Source organism: Lepus europaeus, chromosome 11, assembly GCF_033115175.1.
Source record: "Lepus europaeus isolate LE1 chromosome 11, mLepTim1.pri, whole genome shotgun sequence".
Taxonomy (NCBI): domain Eukaryota; kingdom Metazoa; phylum Chordata; class Mammalia; order Lagomorpha; family Leporidae; genus Lepus; species Lepus europaeus.
Window position 1 is genome coordinate 104,924,413 of NC_084837.1, and position 18,201 is coordinate 104,942,613.

The 18,201-nt window shown below is 59.7% G+C and overlaps 1 protein-coding gene across 1 annotated transcript; it reads right to left on the reverse strand.

Moving 5' to 3' along the window:
• Window positions 1-9,558: 9,558 nt before the first annotated feature.
• On the reverse strand, window positions 9,559-17,845 carry FES (FES proto-oncogene, tyrosine kinase). Its single transcript, XM_062204837.1, has 19 exons — window positions 17,770-17,845; window positions 17,204-17,419; window positions 16,895-17,068; window positions 15,584-15,680; window positions 15,283-15,466; window positions 14,133-14,270; window positions 13,937-14,056; window positions 13,686-13,808; window positions 13,410-13,596; window positions 13,243-13,326; window positions 12,552-12,761; window positions 12,260-12,382; window positions 11,868-11,921; window positions 11,327-11,445; window positions 10,963-11,057; window positions 10,739-10,862; window positions 10,465-10,622; window positions 10,236-10,358; window positions 9,559-9,861 (listed from the first exon to the last, which is right to left on the reverse strand). The coding sequence occupies exons 2-19, from the start codon at window positions 17,408-17,410 to the stop codon at window positions 9,719-9,721; spliced, it is 2,463 nt and encodes an 820-aa protein (XP_062060821.1). The 5' UTR covers window positions 17,411-17,419; window positions 17,770-17,845; the 3' UTR covers window positions 9,559-9,718.
• Window positions 17,846-18,201: the final 356 nt, after the last annotated feature.

Here is an 18,201-nt window from a genome sequence, read left to right on the forward strand (position 1 = left end):
GCCCCTTCCACCTGAGGGCCCCTCTGGAAAGCAGGTGCACCCAACCCAGAACCTGCTGGGGCCTCCATCTGTGTCTTGGCGGTCTCCCAGAGTCCCGAGGAAGAACGTTCTACCGTGCCTCCTTTGCAGTCTCTCCCCGTAACCGCCCGAATGGACCAAGGTAAGAGGTGTGCAGCATTGGGGATGCCCGGGGCCCTGGCGGTCCTGGGCTGTACCAGTTTACGCATCCGTGATAGACTGTGGAACATGGCCTAAGCCACGTTCCATCTGGTTGACCAGATGTAAAATGCCCTCCCATTTAACTCCCATTTCCTTGATCCCGTCAGGAACATTTCCCCAGGTGTGTTTACCAACCGGAGACCGCATGCTCTACGTGTTCTCACGCCTTGCCCTGTGCTCTGGGTGGGGAGGGGGGTGTGTGGTATTTTCCAGGCCTTCTATTGAATTTTCCATTTTGGTGATCATCTTTGGATCTTTTGTTTGTTCTCCTTAAAATTGGAAGCATTGGGGTCGGCATTGTGGTGCAGCACTGGCTGCCCCACTTCTGATCCAGCTCCCTGCTGACGCCCCTGGGAAAGCAGCAGATGATGGCCCAAGTGCTTGTGTCCCTGCTACCCATGTGGGAGACCCAGATGAAATTCCTGGCTCCTGGCTTTGGCCTGGCCCAGCCTCAGCTGTTACAGGCATTGGGGGAGTGAACTCGTTGATGGAAGATCTCTCTCTCTCTCTCTCTGATGCGCTGACTTTCAAATACATAAAATAAATCTTAAAAAAAATTGGAGGCCGGCGCCGTGGCTCAATAGGCTAATCCTCTGCCTGCGGCGCCGGCACACCGGGTTCTAGTCCCAGTCGGGGCACCGGATTCTGTCCCGGTTGCTCCTCTTCCAGGCCCAGCTCTCTGCTGTGGCTCAGGAGTGCAGTGGAGGATGGTCCAAGTGCTTGGGCCCTGCACCCGCATGGGAGACCAGAAGAGGCACCTGGCTCCTGGCTTCAGATCGGCGCAGCACCGGCTGTAGCTGCCATTGGAGGGTGAACCAATGGAAAAGGAAGACCTTTCTCTCTGTCTTTCTCTCACTGTCCACTCTGCCTGTCAAAAAAAAAAAATTTTGAGTATAGCTTACTGGTGGGCCAGATCTGAAGTGCAGAGTGTGATAGGTTTTGATAAATGTACACATAAGTATAACCAGTACCCACTGCGAAGCACAGAACCTCCCCATCTGCCTTAAAAGTTTGCAGTCCCTAGGTGAATCCTGGCGGCTACCGGGGCCTCCGGACCAGCCACTCTTCCGCAGACTCAGCCTGTTAGGAGAGAGCAAGCCCAGACAGAGCCAGGCGGCTCGTTACTTGCACAAGCGAGATGGGCATCGTGTCAGGACAACGCCAAACGGGAGGGACCAATGCTGGGAGGCGTGACCGAGAACCTGCAGCTGCGCTCAAAGGGAAGAGGAGGGCCAAGTACTAAGTCCTGGGGAGGCAGGTGAGCCACGGCCTCAGGGCAGCCTCCCTCAGTGCCAAAGATGGCGGCAGCGCGTTCCTCCCTGGGCTGCAGACCTGCCCTTGTTCCAGGAGGAACCGCAGTGTGGTCCAGCCTCGCCTACACCTCCCCCCTCTCCCCCGACTCTTCCATGCGTTCAGTTAAGAATAATTTTCAGGAGCATCCACCAGACGCCTCCACTGGCGGTACTGATGAGAGCTTGGTCCAAAGCCTTTGCACTTGTCTTTAGCATCGTCAGATGAGAATGGCCGGGGATCCACGCGGTCGGCAGTGTACACTGTTGGGAGCTGAGCTTTGGCCGGCTACCTAGTCTTTCCGGTGTCTCCGGCCAGCGTCTGTTCCATCACTTGTTAACACCGCCACCTGTCGGAGACACAGGGTAGTGAATGCCCCAGGTAGATGCTCTCTGCTGAAGACTTCTTTTTCCTTAAGTTTTATTTATTTTATTTTTTATTTATTTGAAAGGGGGAGAGAGAGGGACAGAGAGAAAGAGAGAGGAACAGATAAAGATCTTCCATTCCCTGGTCTACTCCCCCAAATGCCCACAACATCCAGGGCTGGGCCAAGTTGAAGCCAGGAGACCACAGCTCCCTCTGGGTCTCCCATGTGGGTGGCAGGGATCTAAGTACTTGAGCCATCATGTGCTGCCTTCCAGAGTGTACATTAGCAGGAAGCTGGCTCAGAAGCATAATGAGGACTTAAACTTAGGCAGTACAACATCCCAAGTAACTTTCTTTTTCAGGGTTGACTTATTTGGAAGAGAGAGAAAGAGAGCAAGACAGAGAGATCTTCCATCCACTGGCTCACTCCCCAAATACCTGCAATAGCCAAGGATTGGCAAGGCTGAAGCCAGGAGCCAGGAATTTCATCTGGATCTTGCATGTGGATAGCAGGGGCCTAAGGACTTGGGCTATCTTCTACTGCCTTCCCAGGCACAATAGCAGGGAGCTGGATCCGAAGTGGAGCAGCCAGGACTCAAACTGGCACTCAGATATAGGATGCAGATGTCACAGGTGGTGACTTGATCTGCTGTACCACATCACCAGCCCCCAAGTGGCATCTTTTTATTATTATTTATTTGAAAATGAGAGTTAGAGATATTGATCTTCTATCCACTGGTTCACTCCCTAAATGGCCGCAATAGACAGGGCTGGACCAGATGGAAGCCAGGAGCCTGGAGCTTCTTCCAGGTTCCCACATGGATGCAGGGGCCCAAGCCCACTATGCCACATCACCGGTCCCTTAAGAGGCATCTTAGTTTCTGTGCCACAAACACCTACTCCTGCTGAATATTCTTGGTTATAAAGGCAGTGCGCAGGCGCCGTGGCTCACTTGGCTAATCCTCCACCTGCGGCGCTGGCACCCCAGGTTCTAGTCCCGGTTGGGGCGCTGGATTCTGTCCTGGTTGCTCCTCTTCCAGTCCAGCTCTCTGCTGTGGCCTGGGAGGGCAGCAGAGGATGGCCCAAGTGCTTGGGCCCTGCACCCACATGGGAGACTGGGATGAAGCACCCAGCTCCTGGCCTTGGATCAGCGCAGCGCCAGCTGTAGCGGCCATTAGGGGAGTGAACCAACGGAAGGAAGACCTTTCTCTCTGTCTATCTCTCACTGTCTATAACTCTACCTGTCAAATAAAAATGAAAAATAAAAGAAGGCAGTGCTTGTGTCTGGTCAGTTGTCTTTGGAGACTCCAAACATGCACCATGGTTGATTTAGGATTTCCTGAGTAGATGGTATGGCCCACGTCCTCTGTGTGTGCGGGAACTGCTGCGCCATACCTTGAAACTGCTGTCTACGACAGTCAGCATCCAGCAGCCCCCTCGAGAGCAGAGCCGGGGAGGGCTGGCACCACGGTGCAGCGAGAAAAGCCCCAGCCTGCAGTGCCAGCGTCCCACACAGGCACCAGTTTGAGTCCTGGCTGCTCCACTTCCAATCCAACTCCCTGCTAATGCACCTGGCAAAGCAGTGGAAAATGGCCCAAGTGCTTGAGCCCCTGCACCCACATTGGAGACCAGGAAGAAGAGCCTGGCTCCTGGCTTCAGTCTGGCCCAGCCCTGGCCATTGCGGTCATTTGGGAAGTGAACCAGCAGATGGAAGATCTCTCTCTCTCTCTCTCCTCCCTCCCTCGGTGTAACTCTGCCCTTCAAATAAATAGATCTTCAAAAACAAATCCTTCCTGATCTTTAAAATAAAAATTGAAAAGAGCAAAGTTGGGGACCCATCATACATCTGTCAGGGCCAGCCAGGTTTGGTGCCCAGACCACGTGCCCCAGAGTTCTCCTTGCCACACATGTGTAGTTAGTCTCCAGGCACATTTGCCGGGCTCCTTCGGCCTCGTGTGCTGGCATCATTAGGCTGTGTTGTGCATGGGTCCCTGTGTCAGTGTCCAGGTGACTGTGGGTGTTGCTTGGACAGCACGTTTCCCACCTACTTGTTGGTCCCACTGATGTTCATGGTCAAGGGCTCCTTTTCCATGGGTGTCTGCTTTGGACATGTGTCAATCTGATGCCATAACACTCTTCCCACAGGGACTTGATTCCAGGCTGGAGCCCTCGCCGCTCCCCACCCCCCACTATGGTAGCAGGGTGCTTACCAAATGACAGGAATTCACCCTGGATAGCTCACTGCCTCATGACAGCTGTAAAGACCCACCGTGACAAAGCTCTGTCCTCTGTATCCACTTCTCTGGCCACAGTGGCTATGGTCAAAGTTCCCTGGAGTTCTGGCACAGCTACCTCCTGGGACACTGGCATCCCATATCAGAGTTCTTGGTCAAGTCCTGGCTGCTCCACTTCCCATCCAGCTCCCTGCCAATGTGCCTGGGAAAGCAGTGGAAGATGGCGCAAGTGTTTGGGCCCCTGCCACTCCTGTGGGAGACCCAGGTGGAGTTCCTGGCTCCTGGCTTCTACCTGGCCTGGCTTTGGCCTGGTCCAGCCCCAGCCATTGTAGCCATTTGGGGAGTGAACCAGTGGATGGAAGATCTCTCTTTCCTGGTTTCTTTCTTTCTTTCTTTCTTTCTTTCTTTCTTTCTTTCTTTCTTTCTTTCTTTCTTTCCTTTTTTTAAGATTTTTATTTATTTGACAGGTAGAGTTACAGACAGTGAGAAAGAGAAAGAGAAAGGTTTTCCTTCCATTGGTTAACCCCCCCCCCCACAAGTGGCCAGCACTGTACCGATCCGAAGCCAGGAGCCAGGCGCTTCCTCCTGGTCTCCCATGTGATCTGAAGCCAGGAGCCAGGCACTTCCTCCTGGTCTCCCATGTGGGTGCAGGGCCCAAGCACTTGGGCCATCCTCCACTGCCCTCCCGGGACACAGCAGAGAGTTGGACTGGAAGAGGAGCAACCGAGACTGGAACCCGGTACCCACATGGGATGCCGACGCCGCAGGCGGAGGATTAGCCAAGTGAGCCACAGCGCCGGGCCCCTCTTTCCTGGTCTTTCAAATAAAAAGAAAGAAAACCAACCAACGTGGCGTGGAGCATGGGGTTGCTTGTTAAGCAGCTGAGCAGCATCCCCAGTCCTGACCCTGCTCTGCTAGTGGCATGGGCCATGCAGCCATGGTTTCCTGGACTTTTACCCACATTGTCTCTCTTCTTCCTCCTTTCTCTTGTTTTAAAAATTATTTTATCTGGGCTGGAACTGTGGCATAGCAGGTAAAGCTGCCACCTGCATTGCTGGCATCCCCTATGGGAGCCAGTTCAAGTCTTGGCTACTCCACTTCCAATCCAGCTCTCTGCTATGGCCTTGGAAGATGGCCCAAGTCCTTGGGCCCCTGCACCTGTGTGGGAGACTCAGAAGAAGTTTCTGGCTCCTGGCTTCAGATCGGCCCAGCTCCAGGTGTTGCGGCCACTTGGGGAGTGAACCAGCGGCTGGAAGACCTTTCTCTCTCTCTGCCTTTCCTCTCTGTGTAACTCTGAATTTCAAATAAATAAATCTAAGAAATTACTTTATCTTTTTATTATTTTTCTCCTTTATCTTAAAAAAAGGGTTATTTATTTGAAAGGCACAGTGACAGAGAAGGGGAGAGAAGATCTTCCACCTGCTGGTTCACTCCCCAAATGGCCACAACAACCAGGGCTGGACCAGGCAGAAGCCAGGAGCCAGGAGCTCCATCCCGGTCTCCCATATGGGTCCAGGAGCTCAATCACTTGAGCCATCATCCCCTGCCTTCCCGGGTGCATTAGTGAAGTGGATCAGAAACACAGCAGCCTGGACTTGAACCAGCACTTCATACGGGTTCTGAGCAGCCCCATTGGTGGCTTACGCCACTGCACCTCAAGGCCTGCCCCTCTTCGTTCAAGTGGATCCTAGACTGATCGTTGCCAATCACCAGGTCGGGTTCTAGCACAGGGGCAGAAGCATGGGCAGTAGCTCCCCCGTGCTTCCTCCAGTTCTGCAAGACCCTGCCTCTCTGGTGTCTGACTCTAAACACAAATGGCGCTGGTTGGGGAACAGGGACTACGGTGAGAAAACACTCAGGGTAGTCTCAGAGGTTAGCATTTAGTGCAGCACCAGATGCTGTCCTTCTCAGTGCCTGGGTTTGAGTCCAGCTCCACTTTTTTTTTTTTAAACAATTCATTTATTTACTTGAGATGCATAGTTACAGAGAGAGGGGTCTTCCATCGGCTGTTTCATTCCCCAAATGGCTGCAACGGCCAGAGGCGAGCCAATCTGAAGCCAGGAGCTTCTTCCGGGTCTCCCACATGGGTGGCAAGGGCCCAAGCACTTGGGTCATCTTCTACTGCTTTCTCAGGCCATCAGCAGGGAGCTGGATCAGAAGTGGGGCAGCCAGGACTTGAACCGGCATCCATATGGGATGCTAGAGCTGCAGGCAGAGGCTTAACCTACTATGCCACAGTGCCAGCCCCCCGGCTCCACTTTTGAGCCAGCTCTCCCTGCTAACGCACACCTTGGGAGGCAGCAGGTCCCTGCCTCCACAGGGGATATGCAAAGCAAGTCTGGGCTCCAGCTCTGGGCCCAGCTGTTGCAAGGCAAAGCAGCAGATGGAAGGTCTTTGTTTCTCTCTCTGCCTTTTCTATATCCCTTATTGGAGGTCTGGTTTGAGTCCCAGCTACTCTGCTTCCAATCTAGCTTCCTGCTCATGCACCCAGGAAGTAGGTGATGGCTCAAGTACTTGAGTTCCTGCCACCCAGATGGGAGATCCAGATGGAGTTCCTGGCTCCGGGCTTCAGCCTGGCCCAGCCCCAGCTGTTGCAGCCTTTTAGAGAATGAACCAGTGGATGGAAGATCTGTCACTCCATCTTTCAAATAAATGAACACATTACAAAAAAAATCAAAAAGCTAGGCCAGCATGGTGTCAGCCTTTGCATCCCAAGACAGGGTGGCCCTGAACCGGAAGGACCAAGTGATCGGAGGCCTGGAGGTCAGCCCGCCAGCAGCTAAGGAGCCAGCTCCCAATCACAGCCAAGCAGTGCTGTCACCCGGGAAACAGGGACAGGTGCGAAGCCCTGCACCTCACTGCACCTTGAGCTCCACCCTGGGCCACCCGTCAGCCACAGGACTCCCCAGCTCCAGGAGAAACTGCCAACATTGGGCTGCACCATGGCCAAACCTGGCCTCCTGGCCCACGTGGAGGTGTGCAAGGTTTCAGGGGTACCAGGATGGGCCTTCTCACGCCCCTTCCCATCAACACCTGCCCATCATTTTGACGTCTCTATAGCTTGATTTGCCTGCTCTAGAGAACAAAATGGAGTTACAAACGTGCTCGCTTTCATTTCTAGACTCTTGATGCAACATCTTTGAGGTTCATCAATGTTGGAGCATGGATCAGCGGTTTGTTCGTTGCGGCGTGGACACTGGGGTCACTTCCAGGTTGTCCTGGCCCTAAGTTCTCTCCGGAAACCTCCATTATTCACATATTCCAGTCCCACAGGCGTCTGAAGTGCCATTCTTCCCTTTCTGTTTCAGGTTAGATAGCTCCTATTAACCCAGCTTCGAGTTCCCCAATCCTGGCCTCCGATGTGGTCGGTCTCTAACCATGACGCACATTTTCTCCTTCAGTTTTGTTACAAAACCCATCCAGTGAGTTTGTAACTTGAGAGCTACTTTTCTCCTTTGATGCCTTTTTAATAGCTTCCAATTCTCCTCAAATTCCCCATATTTGCATCTATTTTGTGTATCTTTTTTCTCTAACATATTAACCATAGTTATTTAAAAGTCCTGGGACTGGCATTGTGGCACAGGTTAAGCTGATGCCTGCAATGTTAGAATCCCCTATGAGCACCAGTTTGTACCCCAGTTGCTCCACTTCCAATGCAGCTCCCTGCTAATGCACCTGGGAAAGCAGCGGATGGCCCAGAGCTTGAGCCCCTGCCATCTCTATGGGAGACTCACATAAAGTTCCAGGCTCCTGGCTTCCACCTGGGCCAGGCTGTTGTGCCCACTTGGGGACTGAATCAGCAGATAGATCTCTGTCTCTCTCTATATATGTCATTCTGCATTTAAAATAAATTTTTAAAAAGATAATAGTTTATTTATTTGAAAGGCAGAGTAACAGAGAGAGAGAGATCTTCCATCGGTTGGTTCACTCCCCAAATGGCCACAACAGCCAGGAGCCAGGAGCTTCTTCCAGGTCTCCCAGGGGCCCAAGCACTTGAGCCATTTCCCACTGCTTTCCCAGGTGCATTAGCAGGGAGCTGGGTGGGAAGCAGAGCATCCGGGACTCAAACTGCAGTCCATATGAGATGCCAGTGTTGCAGGTGGCAGCTCTACCTGCTATACCACAGCACCGGCCCCTCAAATAAATTTTTTAAATACATAAAATAAAATCCTGTCTGCCAACTCCAATACCTGGGTCATCTGTGGGTCTGCTTCTAGTGTTCATTTTTTCCCTTGTGTATCAGCCGCACCTTCCCTCCTCCCCTTTTTTTGGACAAGGGTTATGGTTTTGAGTTCTGTGTCACATATCGGATACAGAAGGATAGAGGCTTCAGACTCACCCCCAGCCCCACCACCACCACCTGGAAGCCAGCCTCCTCTCTCAATGCCACAGGACTATGAGGCCTGTTCTGCCCGGCCAGAGCAGTAGTGCCCAGTCTCCTGCACTGCCCAGGGAACTTAGCGAAGTCCCACGGGGAAGCCTGCTCTGCACCGGCTCCTCCACGTCCCAATCCACAGCGCAGCTCCTGCAACTACCAGAAACCGCTCACTTCTCTCTGCCCCTACTGAGTTGCCATGCTCAGGCCAGGACTGCGCCCCAGCCAGGTTCCCCTGCAAGACACCGGCCACCTACTGCTAGCTCGCTCCTTGTCTCATGCATCCGGGTTTCCACCACCACTCTCCATCCTCTTCCTAAACTTGGGTTCTTTTCATCTCATCGGCTTTTCCTAGCTGTTGCCATGGGCGGGGGCAGTGGCTCGGGACGGTTCATCGGTTCTGCTTTCTATCACTTCCACCCAAGCCCAGGATCCCTGAACTTGCGCGGACGACAGCCGGAGCGACACCCGGGTTCTCCCAGTCTCTGCTTTTGTAACTTTCTCACCTCCGAGCCCTTCTCTGTTGCTGCTGGAAAGGTTGTAGATGACTTGGTAGACAGCAGCCGGCCTCAGGGGAGGCGCCGAGGCGGCTGCCCGCACGCCCCCCACTGCCCAGGAGCCTCGCCTGGAGACGCACTCCTTAGAAGGCATTTCCTTCCACCTCAGCCCGGGGAGTCTCCTTGGAGTGGGCCCCTTAACTCTCTCTGACTTTCATGCAAACAGCCGTGTGTCGGCCACTCGCCAGCATCTCACACCAATGACTTCACACCCCTCGCGCCAGCCCCTGCCTCCATCTGGGCTTCCAGACTCTTCCACCCACACTTGACATCCACAGGCACCGTCTCCAGGCTCAGCAGCCACCCCGTGGCTCTGCTCCTCTTCCTGGGATCCTGTTTCAGGGGCCGACGCTGTCATCTGCTCAAAGCCCAGAGCTCATCCCCCTCTCTCGTCCCCGTGTCTTCCCATCCAACGGCTACCAGCTCGGTCAGCTCTGCGTTCCTTCCCCACGACCACCGTGCAGGCCCCTCCTGCCCTCCGAGGCAGAGCACAGGCCGAGAGCACTGGCTGGGCACACGTGGCTTTATTATTTCTGCTGAAGTGGAAGCCGTGGAAGGTGCAGGGCGGCGGGCGGGCGTCCGGAGTTTGGGACGGTGAACCGCCATGTGATCCGGAGCTGCTTGGGAGGTTCGTGTTCGCCTGCAGCGCCCCCTGGCTTGAAGAGGGGGCGCCGGCCTCACCGATGCCGCTTGCGGATGCTTTGCAGCTCCTGGTATATGGTGCTGAAGCTGGGCCGCTGCCCGGGCTCATGGGCCCAGCACTGCTCCATGAGCCTGAACACGGCGTCAGGGCACAGCTCTGGGCAGGGCAGGCGGCCCCCTGTGAAGACAGGCACAGTGCGCCAGGCGTGAAGACTGGGTCTGGGGGGATGGCTAGAGCCTCTGGGAGCCAAAGGAGCAGCTTCAAAAAACCCATAAGGCTCCCCTGACGCCACTCTGGTCCCTCCAAGACCCCAGGGACAGAGGCCTGGGTCCTAACCCCAGGCACCCCAGGTACTGCTGGCTAGCTGCAGGCTGCGGGAGCTGCGCCGGCCTCACTGTTTCCATCAACCTCCACCTCACAAGGCACGAAGAGTGAATCAAATCATGCAGGGATAGCTACCGAGTGGTTCTCCACTCCGCCCCGGGGACAGGAAGAGGCCCAAGCAGGGGCCAAGGAGCAGGGCTTGGCCCTGGCTGCTGCTACCACCTCACCCTTTTCCACAAACTCCCGGGTCTGCTGGTTGCTGAGGTTGGGGTACGGGGAGGCCCCCAGGCTGAAGGTCTCCCATAGCAGGATGCCAAAGCTCCACACGTCACTCTCCGAGGAGTAGCGGCCTACAGGGCAGGCAAGGCCTGCGTGAGAGGCCGTGCGGGCCCGGGGGCCCGGCCCACGTCAGCCCCTGGGGAGGAGGAGGAGGAGGAGGAAGGCCTGGTACCGCACCATAGTTAAGGGCCTCGGGAGCCGTCCACTTCACGGGCACCTGTCTGAGGCCGCCCGAGGCTGCATAGATCCCGTCGGCTTCCTCCCGGGACATCCCGAAGTCGCTGATCTTTAGAACGTGCTTCTCCGTCACCAGGCAGTTGCGAGCAGCCAGGTCCCTGAGCAGAGCAGGGCAGGGGGTACTGGGCCTGGGCTGCTCCTCGGCCCCCGGGCTGGGGGGGCACTCCTGGTCTCTCAGCAGAGGCGGCCCCCACCTCCGGAGCTGCCGGCTCACCGATGGATGCAGCACTTGCTCTCCAGGTACTCCATGCCAGCCGCCGCGTCGCCCACCATCTGCAGCAGGGTCTTCACCCGCAGGCGGCCCCCCTCCGTCCGGAGGAAGGTCAGGAAGTCGCCCCCTGGGGAGGGGGGTGGGTGGGGCGCTCGCTGAGCCGCCTGGCCTGGGGGGCTGAGCCCCCCACATCCACCCCGCCCTGGAGGTCAGGCCCCTAGGCTCACCCTGCACTAGCTCCATAACGATGTAGATGGGCTGCTTCTGGGTGCAGACGCCAATGAGGCGCACAATGTTGGGGTGGCTGTACTGCTTCAGGATCCTGGGAGCGGGGAGCACTGCTGTTTAGACACCCCCCTTCCCGGGGGCCCAGGGCGGCCCGTGGGGAGCCAGAGTGTGGCCTTAGCGGGGGCCCTGGCAGCCTCTACCTTGGCCTTGGGGGTGGGGATGGGTGCTGTGGGGTGCGGGTGGGGGGCGAGGGTGGAGCTCGAGATGAAATGACACCACCCAAGCCACGCGCATTAGGCTGGGCCACTCAGAGGAAGCCCCGTGGCCCTGGAGCCTGGGGTGGCCATGAACTTGATGGCCCACCTCGCTTCCTGCAGAAACTTGGCCTTGAGGTCGGGCGGAAGGGTCTCACGACAGGACTTCACGGCCACCAGGGTGTTGTCAGCTCGCAGGCGGCCGCTGAACACTTCCCCGAAGTTCCCCTGAAACGGTCCTGGGCTCCTACCAAGGCCTCCGCCGGGCGGCCATCTTTTCCTCTGCTCCCGGGCATGGCTGCCTCATGCCCGCCAGCGCGGGGCCCAGGCAGGGACCTCCGAGACGCCATGCTCACTTAGAGAAGTGACGTTCAAGATCGCAAAGTCACCGTCCCTTCAGTCTAACGGAGGAGGCGGCAGGGGTGGTGCTGGGGCCTGGGGCTGGGGGAGCTGGCAGCACAGCCGCCCCCTGGCAAGTCTCTGGGGCAGGGGGTCTTCCCGTTTCCTGGTGGACCCTGGGTGGTGGGGGCTGGGCAGCGAGGAAGGAACAGGACCGGGGAGGGCAGGGCTCAGGGGTGACCCGTGGGCTGCAAGGAAGCAGGGTGGGAGGGAGCGGCAGGTGCCGGGAGGCTTGGCGCAGGCGCACTCACCCGCCCGATCTGCTCGCCCAGCACCAGGTCCTCGTGCTTCAGCACCCACTTGTCCTGGGGAGGAGGAAGTGTTCGGGGTCAGTGAGGAGAAGGGGCGCTGGACTGGGCCTGCACAAAGCGCCAGCTGCCCACCGCTGTCGCAAAGTCCTCCGTCCCCTGGAGTCAGCACGTGCGGGGCTTCTAACAGGGCGTGCGAGGACCACACCCCGCTGGCTGCCGGGACCAGGCCCCACATGTGTGGCTCCCAGGGTGACAGCGGCCTTGACGGGTCACCCTGTACCCTGCATGGAGACGAGGACCTGGAAGGCCCTTCCTGCTCTGATCTTGGGTGGGTCTGACCCACCCCCCGCCCCCACCGCACCACAGGCAGCCCAGGCCGGGTGCAGGCTCACCTTGGGCACGGCCCTGCGCAGGACCACACCACTCTTCTTGGTCAGGGGCTGCTGGGTTTGCAGCAGGTGGTCGATGAGCAAGGGGATGCTGGGAAAACCGTCCCCTTCCAGTCGGTACAGGTTCTGTGGGGCGGAGCGCTTGGGGTCAGCAGCCTCCGTGGCTGAGAGAGAGGGGCAGAGGGCAGGAAAGGCACAGGCCTACCCGGGCCACCCACTCTCAGGGGACACGGCCTCTCGTCCCCCGGCCACCAGGTCTGGTGTGAAGAGGGCAAGGCCTGGAGGGCTCACTCACGTCCGAGGACTGGATGATGAAGTGGCGGGGCAGGCCGTCCCACAGCACCGACAGCACGGCCTCCTGCTTGCCCTGGCTCTCCCGCACCAGGAAGTCCCCGCAGTGCGTCAGCAGCTCAGCCACCTCGGCCCGTGGGATGGCCCCGTGGTACCAGAGCTGCTCGTGCAGCGGCTTCTGCACCTCGGGAACGAGCTGCAGCGGTGGCGGGAGCTGGCGGGGACAGTGGAGGGTTGAGTGGGTGGGTGGGGGGTGGCTCAGCCACGGGGCCAGCGAGGGGTCTCTTGCTCCCGTCCCTTACACTCTCTGTCCTCACAACCACCTATGGGCCACTCAGGCCAGAGATAGGCCCCTGGAGCAGGCGGTAGCCTGGCCCAGGCAGGCTCTGGGCAGAGCTGGCACGGGGACCCCCGGCTGGCTGACCCCAAACCTTGTCCTGCAAGCCATGGGCTGCCCACTGCTGGAGAGGGAAGGCCGGGGGTTGACCACGGCTGCGCTGGTCCCTGCAGTGCATGGGAGTTGGGGGGAGAGGGGCACACAAGAGTAGCAGGGCTAGGAGTCTCTCTAGGGTGCCACACTGACTGAGCCCGTAGGCCACACAGGGAGGGGGTTAGTTGAGTCCCAGCCTGCCCCCCCCAGGGTGGGGGTGGGGAGGGATGGGCAGAGGTGCAGCCCCACGCTGGGTGCCACTCACGGAGAACTTGGGGCGGAAGATTCCCGAGATGTGAGTCCTAAGGATCTCCAGCGTGGGCGTCCTGCCCCCCTCTCGCTCCTGCTCCTGAGGCCAGGGATAGACGTCAGCGGGTGGCCAGGCTTGGGGAGGGGGTGGCGGGCGCAGCGGCAGCAGCGGCGGCGGCTCACCGAGGACGACGTGGAGTGGCGATCATCCTGCAGGAGCAGCACAGGCGGGGGCTCGCCGGGGCCCAGCTGCTCCAGCTTGGCCTGCAGCAGCTCCTGCTGCGCCTGCAGCTTGGCCTGGGTGCACAGTGCTCCCTGTAGCCCCTGCAGCGCCTCCTGCAGCGCCTGCTTCTTGCCCAACAGTTGTACCCTGCAGGGGGGGGCTGGGATGAGAGAGGGGCTGGGGAGAGCAGGAAAGAGGCAGGCGGGTGGCGGTGGGGAGAGGGGAAGCCCGCTCACCGGGCCCGGGGGTGTGTGTTCTGTTCCTCCTCCTGGAGCTCACGCTGTAACTGAGTGACCACCTCCTGCCGGCTCAGCACCACCTGGCTGGCCGTCGCCAGCTCATCTGTCACCGAGGTCAATCTGAGGCCGAGAGAAATGCAGTGTTGGAGCCGTGGCCCGCAGAGGCAGCGCCGTGTGCTCAGCCCTGGCCCTGTGAGCCCCGGGTATGCCAGGCCCCCAGCCCAGCCCGGCGCCCGGCTACCACCCACGTGTGCTGCACGCTCTCCACAGTCAGCTCGTTCAGCTGCAGCTCCCCGGGCTCCATCTGCTCACCGTCCTCGAGGAGCGACTCGTCAAAGGTGACGCAGGGGGGGATGTCGGGGACGGACCTGTGTGGGGACAGTGCCCCCTCAGCCGTGAGGCCAGCAGTCCCCGTGCCCGGCAGGCATGAGAGGGCGGGCTTACCCATACTGGCGCAGGAAGCCTTGGTACTCGGCCTCGGGCTGGATGCGGGCGACCGCTGCAGCCATCTCCCGGTGAATGGCCACCACTTCATCCTGCACCAGGCTACTGATCTCCAGGTACTCCTGCAGGATCTCCTTCCTGTCCCCCAGAGACGGGACCACCGTCAGGGCTGGGTGAGCACAGCCGGCTCAGCCTGGACACTAGGGCCGCGGTCAGTGCTGTGGCTACGCCATCCCCAGCCTCACCTCCTGAGCCAGCCCCGCCCCCTCAGGCAAATGACTGAATCCCTCTGATGCACAAAACGCGACGCTGGAAGCCACAGAGGGAGCCACTGAGATGCAGGGTGTGAGGGCTGGTGTACAGGAAGCGCTCAGCAAACGTGAGCGCCAACCCTCTCCCTGCACTGGGCAGCTGCAGGCCATCAACGTGCCGTGGACCCCCAGGAGCAGAGCACGCCGGCCTCGCACATTCACCGCCCCCCCCAATCCAAAGGCCCCAGTGAACCCGTCTCAGACACCCCCACTTCCGCTAGCAGAAAGAGAACCCGACTCTCTGTCCGTTCCCACAGAGCCTCTCTCTGGCCCGCCTGTCTCGGTCCCTGCCGGCAGAGGCCTGTCTCTGCGGCCAGAGTGGCCTTGCTAAAACAGGTCCCATCACGCCACACTCCTGCTGCACCCACAGCCCAAGTCCTCACGTGGGCTGCTAGGTCCTCTGGCACCCGGTGGCTCCCCGAGCCCACGCCCACTCTGCCCTTCCCTAGCTCAGCAGCAATTCCGTTGCTGGCTCCTTACTCTCCCGCCTGGGGGCCTGTGCACCTGCTGTCCTTTCTTCTGAAATAGTCTTCCTGTGGTTGCCTCAAAGAGGCCTTCCCAGACCACCCCATTGCACCTGGAACCTCCTCTCCCGCCCTCCGCACTCCCACGTCCCCTCACTTCCTCTTTCTCTGATGCCTGAGGACAAAGGTGTTTGCCTACATTGTTCTCTGCAGAGCCTGGGAAAAATCCTGGGGTCAGGGGCCCCCGGGTGCAACAGAATCTGGACTGAAGTCCACTGGTTCCAGGCCTGCTCTCACATAACCACACAACAGGCCAAGGGCTGTGACGGGGCAGGCTGGCGGGGCTGGCGGGGGAGGGCAGGGGCTGTGGCTTACAGGACACGCGCCATCTCCTCATGCAGGTCCTGCAGTGACTGCAACAGGCCGGGCAGCAGGAGCTGGTAGTGGTGCTGGTGGTGCAGCTGGGCGGCCCGCACACCCAGCACATAGCGGTTGTGCTGGGCAAAGAGCTTCCACAGGCTGCGCACGTACTTGTCCTTGGCCTTGTCGCGGTCTTTGTCTGCCAGGTAGGACGGGGGCGGGTATGGGTGACAGCACACAGGCCTGCCCCTGACCCCCGTGCACAGGGAAGCAGGGGCCCAGGATCTCCTTCCCGCTAGCAGGGAAAGCTGCAAACCTTTGCTGGCTTCCTGGTACTTGCGCCTGGCTTGGGCACTGTCCCGTGCCAGGGCTCGGTACTGGCTCTTCAGTTTCTCAATGTCCTGGCTGTGGGTCTGGGGGAGAGAGGGAGAGAGGCCAGTGTGGAGAGGGGAGGCAGCTCTCCCAGCCAAGCAGGAAGCCTCTGCCTAGGGTAAAGCCCTACAAAGAACCTGCTTTGGAGGCAGGCAGCACCCCAGGCCGCGTACGAAGATCAGAGTTAAGGACAGGCCCCTGAGGGTGATGGCCAGGGGCCCTCCATGACCTGCCGGCAGTCACGCGGGGCTCCACACGCAGAGCGGTCCCCATGCCCCATGGCCGCCATTATGAAATTCTCAGTAATTTTTTACCAAGGGACCTCCATTTTCATTTTGTGCTGGCCCCTGCACGTGATCTTCCTGGTGGGGGCACCACAGACTTCCCAGCCCAGGGCTGCTGTTATACACAGGCAGACACCGGGCATGCCCCAGTCCTCACCTCTCAACCTCAGTTTCCCCCTTCTGTAACTGAGCAAAACTCATAGCCTCCATGGGTCTTTGGCTTCAAGGGCCGCAGAGTTAAAGTATCTGAAGCTCTCAGGCCACAGGATCCTTGCTGCAATGGCTCAGTTTCGCCACCGTGGCTCTATGGTAGTCACCGATGATACGAAAACACACAAAATTTGCTGTGGGAAAACTTTTCTCTTTAAAAACGGGCAGGCCGCTGAATTAGACCATCTGGGACGCAGACAGACAGACATGGAGCCTGACTGGCCACGGGGGGCCGCTGTGGGTCCATGGCAGGGGCCGGGTCCTGCCCTCTGCTGGTGGAAGGGGTGTGGCAGGGAGGCTGAGCAGTACACTTGAATGGGAGAACTCAGATAAACAGACAGCCAAGGCCAAAGCCACGCAGCCTTGAGGGCGGCTAAGGAGCTCCAGGGCTGGCTGACTTCACAGCGGGAGCACCAGGCCACCAGGAAGCCACGCTGCTGTCCAGTCTCTGGGGCCCGGGGAGCAGCCTGCCTTGGCCACAGCCACGCTGGCCCTCATCACTGCTCCCTCTCTCGGACCGCAGGAGGCGGAACTCACAATGAGACCCCCCTCTCAGCACTGTGCCCCAGAGAGGCCCTGCCCCAGGCCAGCCCAGTGCAGGGAGGAAGCTGCAGAGGGTGAAAGCAAGGCCCTTCCTGGCGGGGCCTGTGGTCAGGGAGTTCCACTTCCCCCGCTCGCCCTGCAAATCCAGGGGCTCTCGTGCACAACCGTCTCTTTCGGGCTCAGAACGTAGACAAGAGAAGCCCAGGCCGCCCACCCACCTTGGTGAGCTCCTGTTGCAGCTGCTGCCACTGCTCGCTGTAGGACTTGCGCAGCTGCTGGCGCTCCCGGATCAGCAGGCTCAGCTTGCTCAGGGGCCCCGAGTTCAGATCTTCCGCATGCTGCCGCAGCAAGCGGCTAAGACCCTCCGTCTGGCTGGTGATCTCCGCCCAGGACTGCGGCACGGTATGCCGGAGGCAGGGACAGGGGGACGATAGGGGGGACAATGGCTCTCATGCCCGGTGCCTGCCAAGGCTCCACGCCCTCCAGAGGGCTCTGGGGGAGGAGGGAAGAACCCCGCAGAGGCCCACCTGGCTGATGGGGCTGTCAGGGCCCCGGCTCTGGCCCCCGCTGTCCTGTGTGGACATGTGGTGCAGCAGGCCGGCGTACTCCCTGTCACTCTTCACCCGCTGGGCCATCCACTTCCTCATGCCCTCCAGCAGGCGCAGCTCGGCCTCCTGCATCTGCTGGACAGCCCCGTGGCCCTGGGGGCTGCACAGCTCCGAAGAGAAGCCCATCGTGCCCTCCTGGGGACAGGGCAGAGGTGGTCACCCAAGGAGAGGCAGCCGCTGGCCGAAGGGCGAGGGGCCGAGTCGGGGTTGCCGGGATTGGAGGAGCTGCAGGCATGCAGGCGGCCGGCAGGCGGGGGTGGGGGTGCAGGACCAGCCCTCGGTGCTCCCCAGGCCAACCCCAGCCCCTGAGGTCCCTTTCCCGGGGCCTGGAATGGAACCAGCCTGGAGCCTCCCTCTGCGGCCCTTCTACCCCACGCCTGCCGCAGCCGAGGGCCCTGGCTGGAGCCCTAGCCAGCCCCCGCCCTTCTGCGGCCCCCACCCGCGCCCAGCTCCCGCCTGCCACCCCCGCGCGCGCGCCTGGTTACCGCGCGAGCAGCTGCTCCAGGGCCGCCACCACCGTCTCGGGCCCCAGCCGGACCCCCGGCCAGTTCCTGAATCCGCGCTTCCTCCTCGCGCGGTTTCGGTTGGCTCAGGCCCCTGGGCGGGCCCGGGAGGGGAAGGGGCGGGCGGGAGTGCCCCCCTGCTCCGTGCTGGGCGGCAGCAGCCCAGGCGGCCCGCGGCCACGGAAACGGAAGGGAGGAGGGGGCCGGGAAAGAATGGCTGTGCGGGGAGCGCCCGGGAACACCGGGCGGCCCGGAAGAGGCAGGGGGTCGCTGGATTCCCCAAGGAGGGCTCAGGCTCCATGCTCTCCATTTGAATAAAATTCCCAAGTACACGAACGGGTCAAGGCCTGCCCCCTCCCCAGGGCCCCACGCCCTTCCCCCCAGAACAAGGCTTCTGTCCCAAGGGAAACCTGG

Coding starts and splice junctions, on each gene's coding strand:
- FES (XM_062204837.1), bottom strand. CDS start 17,410: ATGGGCTTCTCTTCGGAGCTGTGCAGCCCCCAGGGCCACGGGGCTGTC. Junction 15,467..15,583: donor GTACCAGGAAGCCAGCAAAG/GTTTGCAGCTTT, acceptor CCTACCTGGCAG/ACAAAGACCGCGACAAGGCC. Junction 11,922..12,259: donor TGCGCAGGGCCGTGCCCAAG/GTGAGCCTGCAC, acceptor CCTCCTCCCCAG/GACAAGTGGGTGCTGAAGCA.